Source organism: Squalius cephalus (genome assembly GCF_949319135.1).
Source record: "Squalius cephalus genome assembly, chromosome: 18".
NCBI classification, from domain to species: Eukaryota; Metazoa; Chordata; class Actinopteri; order Cypriniformes; family Leuciscidae; genus Squalius; species Squalius cephalus.
Window position 1 is genome coordinate 17,646,856 of NC_137139.1, and position 9,596 is coordinate 17,656,451.

Genomic DNA, 9,596 nt, shown 5'->3' on the forward strand with positions numbered 1-9,596 from the left:
TACCACAAACATTGATGGACACGCACGCAAACCTGTATTTAAACATTGAGAATCCACAGTCTGTAAGTTCTGTATTGTGTTTCATTATTATAACGTTGTCTAAAAATAACAGCGCAGATAATCTTGAGAATTTAACAAGTAGGCTACAAGTATTTCATCTCATTCAGTGTGGTAAACAAAGAACACTGTGTTATTTCCTTTTAAAAACTGATCAGAACACAGCAGTAGCCTAACAGAGGGAAGTTCACAGTGTGTGAAATATTACAACATACTGTGTATGACTATTTCTCATTTGTTTTATAACGGTTTTAAATAACCTTTGATTAGTTTTGTTCCCCTTTTCCCTCAAAAATAGAGAAACACTTTAAAATCTATTACACAATCCTTCATTTGACCTCTGGAGATCAATTTTAACTGAGCCAGAGGCACACAGGATAAATAATGGGTAATACATAATTTCTTGAATAAGTAGCCTGCATAATACATTCAAATTAAAGGTAACAAGTTAAACATAACATTGTCATTTGGAGGTTTCAACTCTGGTGCAAATATGATAATCCTGTCAGTTTATTGGCCCATAAAGATAAACATAGACATACCGAGAAAAATCATGATGATGATGACTTCCCTTAAAGTAGGCTAGATGTAATAAAAAATACATGATATACAGTATTTGCATGATTTATTGTACATGTAAAAAAGGGCCCGATGTCCTGTGCTAATATATGAAAGAATTTTCTTCATTGATTTCTCACCTGTATATTGCATTGCATTCCAATGCATTTGTACGCATTGAATTGTGTTGTGTTTTAAGGGTTAAAGAAAATGTCCGTAAAAATAACGGATGAGATACTGCCAGAAAATTACCAGTACCTTTTCCATTTTTTACAGATTTCTTTATTACAGTGTGCTGATGTCTATGAAAAATTTCAGTCAGGATTCAGGCCCCATTGGAAACTGTGCTCATAAAAATGACTCACTTCTAACTTCTGACCAAGGTTGCATCTCAAAACTAGTTTTATTTGATCTTAGTGCTTAGTGCTTAACACTAGATCATGACATACTCTTAGATCGATTAAAAAATTACAGGCAATTCAGGCACAGGCATTGAGGTGGTTTAGATCGTACCTATCAGACTGTTACAATTTTGTTTTTTAAACAGGAAATTATCCCAAGTTAACGTCAGTAAATTATGCAAGGGTCTGTTTTAGGCCCTCTACTATTTTCAATATACACTCACCTAAAGGATTATTAGGAACACCATACTAATACTGTGTTTGACCCCCTTTCGCCTTCAGAACTGCCTTAATTCTACGTGGCATTGATTCAACAAGGTGCTGAAAGCATTCTTTCGAAATGTTGGCCCATATTGATAGGATAGCATCTTGCAGTTGATGGAGATTTGTGGGATGCACATCCAGGGCACGAAGCTCCCGTTCCACCACATCCCAAAGATGCTCTATTGGGTTGAGATCTGGTGACTGTGGGGGCCATTTTAGTACAGTGAACTCATTGTTCAAGAAACCAATTTGAAATGATTCAAGCTTTGTGACATCCTGCTGGAAGTAGCCATCAGAGGATGGGTACATGGTGGTCATAAAGGGATGGACATGGTCAGAAACAATGCTCAGGTAGGCCGTGGCATTTAAACGATGCCCAATTGGCACTAAGGGGCCTAAAGTGTGCCAAGAAAACATCCCCCACACCATTACACCACCACCACCAGCCTGCACAGTGGTAACAAGGCATGATGGATCCATGTTCTCATTCTGTTTATGCCAAATTCTGACTCTACCATCTGAATGTCTCAACAGAAATCGAGACTCATCAGACCAGGCAACATTTTTCCAGTCTTCAACTGTCCAATTTTGGTGAGCTCGTGCAAATTGTAGCCTCTTTTTCCTATTTGTAGTGGAGATGAGTGGTACCCGGTGGGGTCTTCTGCTGTTGCAGCCCATCCGCCTCAAGGTTGTGCGTGTTGTGGCTTCACAAATGCTTTGCTGCATACCTCGGTTGTAACGAGTGGTTATTTCAGTCAAAGTTGCTCTTCTATCAGCTTGAATCAGTCGGCCCATTCTCCTCTGACCTCTAGCATCAACAAGGCATTTTCGCCCACAGGACTGCCACATACTGGATGTTTTTCCCTTTTCACACCATTCTTTGTAAACCCTAGAAATGGTTGTGCGTGAAAATCCCAGTAACTGAGCAGATTGTGAAATACTCAGACCGGCCCATCTGGCACCAACAACCATGTCACGCTCAAAATTGCTTAAATCACCTTTCTTTCCCATTCTGACATTCAGTTTGGAGTTCAGGAGATTGTCTTGACCAGGACCACACCCCTAAATGCATTGAAGCAACTGCCTTGTGATTGGTTGATTAGATAATTGCATTAATGAGAAATTGAACAGGTGTTCCTAATAATCCTTTAGGTGAGTGTACATGCTTCCCTTTGGTAATATAAAACATTAGTTTCCACTGTTATGTTGATGATACTCTGTTATATATTTCATCATGACCAGATAAAATCTCTAATTTATCCAAGTTGACAGAATGTGTTACCAATTCTGTAGGCTATCGATTACAAAGTATTACTGACTTATAAGGCCCTAAATGGTTTAGCTCCTGTGTATTTAACTGATCTTCTATCACCCTATAATTCATCACGCTTTTTAATATCACAAAACTCTGGACTTTTGGTGTTACCTAGGATATCTAAGTCCACTAAAGGAGGTAGAGTGTTTCAATATTTGGGTCCTTAACTCTGAAATAGCCTTCCTGATCATGTTTGGGGCAAAACAGGAAATTAAAATCATTAGTCTTGTTTGCACACAACTTTAAAATAAGCTTTCATAAGTAGCTGATAAAACATATAAATGATGGTAAGGTAAAAGTTTGGCATACAAGGTTACTTCCCATCCATATTGTTGTACTGTTGAGCAGGGTCACACTATTACATAGCCTAACCTCTGATATGAGAACCACAATGCTGAAGTAAATGTCAACGACAGTAAAAGGTTAGTCTTTAACTGCTGTTATCACAGCGCATGTTGATTCATTATTTATTATAAATAAATAAATACATTTCACATAAATTAATCTAATCTCAAGATATTTATAATAGAATTTACAATAGAATTTGGGCCTGGTTCACAGACATGGCTTAGATTAAGCCAGGATTTGGCCTTAGTTCAGTTAGGACATTTAAGTAGCTTTTATAAAAATGGCTTAGAAAAAAAAAAATGACTGATGTGAATCTTAAGACAAAACAATAGCACTGACATATTTTATTTACATTTATGAAAGTATATATTTAAATGTACATTTAGCAGATGCTTTTATGCAAAGTAATTTACACATTATAATGTTGTATATTTTACTATACATTATATTAAATGAATGCGCAAACAAATATTGTAGCCTATATAATAGTCTCTTCTTCCTGCAAGTTCAGTTTTTACTGTGTTACACTAATCAGGGATAGAATACAAATATAATTTAAAAACAATGTTTTTGAATCTCTACAAATGTGTAGGCTGGGTTTAAAGTGTGGTGAACTTTTATTCTTCATTGGCCATGCAAGTGATCTTATGACATACAAATGGAATGATGACAAACTTTACAGATCCTTGAAGCCTGAAGAATAGGTCATCAAACAGGACATGCACTGAATATTTTTAAAGTTATTAAAGATTTGTACCGTAATTGGAATTAATGGTGCATTACATTGCTGTCTGAAAGTTGTGTGTAGTGAAGGAAAACATCTTCCTCTTTCTTTGCGTTTCAATTGCTTATGTTGCTCTGTTGTAAGTCGCTTTGGATAGAAGTGCTAAATGCATGAATGTAAATATAAAGATATTTTACTGTATTTTTTTACTCTCTTTGCAGTGGATGTCATTTTGGATGGACTCAGTGACAGAAGACTGAACATATTCTGAAGGGGCTTGTATCTTGGAAAGGATTGTTCTAATGAGTAATGAAACAAACACTCCTACAATCAAAATGCACAAAACCTAAAGACTGGTATTGTAGAAACGGTCGATTTCTTAACCATGTGATGTTTGGCAACATCCAGGACAGATGACAGTGAGCAGCTTTATGGGGAAATTCCTTTTTTGAAATTTCTGTTTTGGTTAATCATTGTTTTCAAGCAGAAGTTCTGTATCTTGGGAGGTAAAAGGAAGTAAAATACATGATAAATTCTGCATTTCAGCAATAGCAGACACAGTTTCTTTACTGACTTCAAGTCTTCACTTTATGATGACCAAATTTATTTTTCTAGCTGGTAAGTGATTGTTGCTCTTAGAGAATGCTTTTTAAGAGTTTGAATGTTTTATATGTTAACATTTCATTTGTATCTCTTTTCAGGCTTTTCTCTGGCATTGTGCCACTTTGGTGAGTTTATTTATTTATTTGTTGTTTCATTATTAAATATGATATTCAAAAGCCATGTTTAAATAATACTAATAACAATACGAATTTATCCATTATCCAAACAGCTTGTCCTTTGTATGGTTGTGGAAATAATAATAATTAATATTATTAATATTATTATTAGTTCTGTTTTATATTACTATTATTAATATTTGTGTAATAAATATTTGTGTAGTAATTAATTATTTATTTTTTTCAGGACTGGCCTTCCAACTGCTATGCTACTTCACAAACTGGTCTCAGTACAGACCTGGCGGTGGCAAGTACCTGCCATCTAATGTGGACCCACATCTGTGCACTCATTTAATTTATGCTTTTTCCATTATTAATCAGGAAAATAAATTGACAACCTTTGAATGGAATGATGAAACTCTCTACAAATCTTTCAATGAACTAAAGAAAATGTATGTGCAATCATCTGATGTTTTGTTTATGAATAGGCTATATTTGTTTTTCAGAATATAAAGCATTATGTAATTTAGTTTTGAATAATGATTTTTTTTTTTTTTTTTTGTACAGCGAATAATGATACAAATATTTGTCTTGACAGAAACCCCAGCTTGAAAACTCTCTTGGCTGTCGGAGGATGGAACTTCGGCTCAGCTCAGTAAGAGTCCAGCTCAAACATTGAATATTGAAGGATGTGTGTGTAGAACAGAACTGTTTATTTCATCTTCATGAGATTTCCCGCTTTACTCTAGGTTCAGTATCATGGTGTCCACATCAGAAAACAGGCGGACGTTTATTCAGTCCTCCATCGCATTTCTGAGGACCCATGGCTTTGATGGTCTGGATCTGGACTGGGAATATCCCGGTGCTCGTGGAAGTCCTCCAGAAGACAAGCAGAGATTCACTCTGCTGTGTAAGGTACTTCCTTATTTACAGATTTGTATTCTCTCTCACAAATCAATGCTCTTTACAACAAGTTGATAACATGGTTGAATGTTGGAGTAAAAATCAATAAAGATAATAAATAATCAGAGAAAGAATGAGTATGCATGTACGCATGTCCAAAAGTCCACTGGTGAAAATGCTTATTTAAATGGGTAAAAAATGGGTAACGCTTTACAATAAGCTTTCATTTATTACAATTAGTTAACTACATTAGTTAACTTGAACTAAGAATGTTAATGTTAATTTCAACATTAACTACTACATCTGTTAACATTAGTTAATACTCTGTGAATTAAGAAGAACATAGACATTTTATTAACTAATATTAACAAATGCTTTAAAAATGTATTGCTCGTTTAATGTATTAACTAATGTTAACTAATAATTCCTTATTGGAAAGTGTTACCTAAAACTGTAAATAAAAAAAATTAAAAATATGAGCATAAAAACTTGAGAAGAAAATTAATTAAAACATTGTTTAGGAGATATTTAGTTTGTTCCTCTTTTGCTTTAATGACAGCAGCACTTGAGCTTCATGAACTCCACACGTATGTGTAAAACCTGATGATCATGTTCTCCAGCATGATTGAGATGATCCAGAGGAACATCTGACCTTCTGTACAAAGAGAGTCACATGATCAATGTCACAAATGCACTTATTTGATTAGTTACCAAGAAATGGTGCAGAAAAATGTATTTTTGATTAAGATCATGCATATCTATTTAATGTTTTTTTCAAAATCCTAAAGCTTTCTGCTTATTTCCAGGTTTATATTAGATTTCAATGTGTATTATAATTACATTGAGTTAAAAAAGGCATTAATCCACTGCAAATATGTGACTAACAGGAACTCCAGGAAGCTTACCAGGCAGAGAGTGCCGCCACTGGACGCCCCATACTCATGCTCAGCGCTGCAGTGGCTGCTGGGAAAGGAAACATTGATGCTGCTTATGAAATTGCAGAAATGGCCAAGTATGTCTCCTGTTCACTTTTTTGTTCACTTTGAATCATGAAATATGTTTAATATGCTTTGGAAAGAATCTCTTAAAATGCCAATCAAATGTATAAATGGGTGATAACTATGAACTCGCTATTTCCCTTTTGTAATGCAGATATTTGGACTTCATTAATGTCATGACCTATGACTTCCATGGCTCATGGGAGTCGGTAACTGGGCACAACAGTCCTCTGTACCGTGGCTCTGGAGACACTGGAGACAATATCTACTTAAATACTGTACAAAAGCCTTATATCCTACTGTAAAATTTCTGAAATACACTGCCCGGTCATAAAAAAAAGTCAAATGCCTATTGATGGAAATAACATCACAACATTTATTTCCATCAAGAGGTGCATCAATTGTTGGTCAAGATCTTGTATTGACAATGCAAGAGTCAAGCACTCTGTAAAGTCTCCTCCAGCACATCCCAAAGACTTTCAATATATTTAAGGTCTGGTGCCAATTCATGTGTGAAAATCATTCTTCATGCTCCCTCCCAACCATTCTTTCACAATTTTAGCCTGATGAATCTTGACATTGTCTTCCTGGAATATGGCCATGATTTGTATTCCTACTGGTTGTTTAAGAAATGAAAAGCTAGACACTCCATCAATTAGGGTTAGAAGAACTGTTGTCTAACATACAGTATAACATGCTTGAAACATAATAATCACTGCAATAATGATCAAATCATAGTTTTTTATTAAGCATTTGTCTATTTAAATCCCAAAACTTTTTTTTTTTTTTTTTTGGCTTGGCAGTGTATAACATCAAGTATAACATATAAATGATTTATGAATTATACTGGAGTCATTGCAAACACCAAGCAGCTGGAAACATGCAACAGAAAATAACTGATTCATCATGACAATGTAGGATTTTGCAATGAAATACTGGAGAGATCAGGGTACTCCTGTGGAGAAGCTGAGGATGGGCTTTGCAACATATGGAAGAACGTTTCGTCTGGCGTCTGCAGCCAGTGGAGTTGGAGCTCCAGCTAGTGGACCTGCCTCAGCTGGACCTTTCACCAGTGAGAACGGATTCTGGTCCTATTATGAGGTCTCATCTTCAGTCTATACTCGTGCACTTACATCATAGCACAATATTTAATTGTGAAAAATAAAATCAGAAGAGTTATGGACTGATCATCTCCCATCAGATCTGTACTTTCCTTCAAGGAACCACCGTGCAATGGATTGATGATCAGAAGGTTCCTTATGCAACCAAGGATGGGAACTGGGTGGGATTTGACACCAAGGAAAGCTTTACGACTAAGGTGAATATGTCATAAATGTTGGAAATTACATACAATTTAATGCAGTTCTCCTGCTTTCAATAATTAAATCTGGTCTGCTACAGGTGAACTACCTGAAGGAGAACAAGTTCGGTGGAGCTTTCGTCTGGGCTCTGGATCTCGATGACTTTGCAGGACAGTTCTGTGGGCAGGGCAACTACCCTCTTATTGGGCAACTCCGTACACTTCTTGATACTGGTACAGTACATCTCATATTTATAGAAGCCTATTCCGCCACATAAGAAAAAAAAACATACGTTGGTAAATCATAATTATCACGTGAAAAGTAAAAATTATGAGATAATAATTTATAATTATGAGATAAACAGTCAGAATTATGACATAAATGGGTTAAAGTAGGAAATTGATAATCCTACTTATGATTTTTGTCTCCATAATTTCAACTAGTTATAATTTCCATTTGTCATAATTTAGATTTTTTTAATCTCATTATTATAACTATCTACTTTAGATTTTTTATCTCATATTTATGTGCAAAATTTCATGTCAACTTTTTGTGATTTCAATTTGAGTTCAATTTTGACTTTTGATCTAATAATTATGTCATAATTTCAACTTTGTCAGACTTAAATTTCAACTTTGTCATACTTCAATTACTCAGTTTTAAATTTGTCATGACTTTTTTCATAATTTCTACTGTCATATTTTTGACATTTTATCTCATTATGACATAGCATCTCATCATTTTGACTTCTATAATGATTATATTATATAAAGAATAGATAATGTATATTCTGTTCTGCCTCACCCTGTCACGGTTTATTTTGCGGTAATATCCGACTAACTGTACATTATCATTTATTGCACGGCTACTCCCCAAATAAAGAAATTATAAATATGTGGCCGTGAAATATTGATTTGAGTTGAAAATGGTTCATAATATTACCCGCATGCTTAAGCGTAGCCATGGATGATGCTAAATATCAGGAAATATCAGACCACTGGATGCCGTGATTAACCAGTCAGAATCCAGTATTCCAGGGAGCCGTGTAATAAACCAGATTAATAATTGGTAAACTTAAGATAAAACATCAAATTCCAATTTCCTCCTCCAGAGTTTCCATCCCTCCCTCCAAATACAACCGATGTGCTCTCTGGGACCTCAACAACAGCATCCACCACCGCTCTATCTTCTAGACCTCATGTTGTGCCGACAGCTCCCTCAGGAACAGAGTTCTGTGTAGACAAACCGACGGGGGGAATATATGCAAACCCAGCTGACCCGATGACCTTCATTCATTGTGCTAATGGCATGACCTATGTAAAGAGATGCGCTGAAGGGACCGTCTTCAATCCCAACTGCCTGTGCTGTGACTGGCCTAAGAATTAACCTCACGTTATCACGGTTTCACTATTCAGGGCCACTAGTGCCGCAATAATTTCAAATTTTATCTTTAAGTATTGTGTTAATGTCTTCAAATTTAACATAGACAGTCAATGATATAATACTACTTTCGTAAAATATTTTGTTGGGTTTAAAAAAGGGGGCACAGTCTAACTTGTCTGATTAAAACTAACCTGATTAAAAAAACAGCACTTGTCCACTTATTTTACATTAGAGTGTGACTGCACCTCAGCAGCGTGGGTGAAGTTATTCTGCGTGCAGGTTTTTACTTGCGCTTCTAAGTTCAATTAATTTATTAGAATTTATTATTTAGTTTCAATTTGATTCTAGCTCTAGCTTTAATGTATTATAAAATTTAGATTGTTTCTAATTAGGAACTAATCATAAACATTGATTATGTAAATACGACCGAAAGGGCACTTTACTATTAGAGGTTAAAGGAGCAGGGGCTCAAGCTCTCACCCCCCTGTGCACGCCACTGTCCCGTGACCCAAGAAAAACATTCTCAATCTCACCAGAGGCCTTGTGAGAGGCACACTTTTACAGAATTCTCAATCTTTCTCATAATATAAGTGACTGCTGTGAAATTGAGACCATTTTAGCAACC

General features: G+C 35.6%; 1 protein-coding gene across 1 annotated transcript; it reads left to right on the top strand.

Annotated features, from left to right (window-relative positions):
- The first annotated feature begins 4,052 nt into the window (after positions 1-4,052).
- LOC307145795 (acidic mammalian chitinase-like) lies at positions 4,053-9,169 on the top strand. The gene is made up of 11 exons (XM_079849362.1): positions 4,053-4,285; positions 4,369-4,395; positions 4,634-4,838; positions 4,985-5,041; positions 5,136-5,301; positions 6,177-6,301; positions 6,442-6,565; positions 7,206-7,388; positions 7,489-7,605; positions 7,689-7,821; positions 8,700-9,169. Exons 1-11 carry the CDS (start codon positions 4,258-4,260, stop codon positions 8,972-8,974), a joined length of 1,440 nt encoding a protein of 479 aa, XP_079705488.1. The 5' UTR covers positions 4,053-4,257; the 3' UTR covers positions 8,975-9,169.
- The last annotated feature ends 427 nt before the right edge of the window (positions 9,170-9,596 follow it).

Excerpts from the sequence above, each read along its gene's own strand:
- LOC307145795 (XM_079849362.1), top strand. The coding sequence starts at position 4,258 with ATGATGACCAAATTTATTTTTCTAGCTG. Across the intron at positions 5,042-5,135 it reads TGGAACTTCGGCTCAGCTCA|GTTCAGTATCATGGTGTCCA; the intron begins GTAAGAGTCCAG and ends GCTTTACTCTAG. Across the intron at positions 7,606-7,688 it reads AGGAAAGCTTTACGACTAAG|GTGAACTACCTGAAGGAGAA; the intron begins GTGAATATGTCA and ends GGTCTGCTACAG.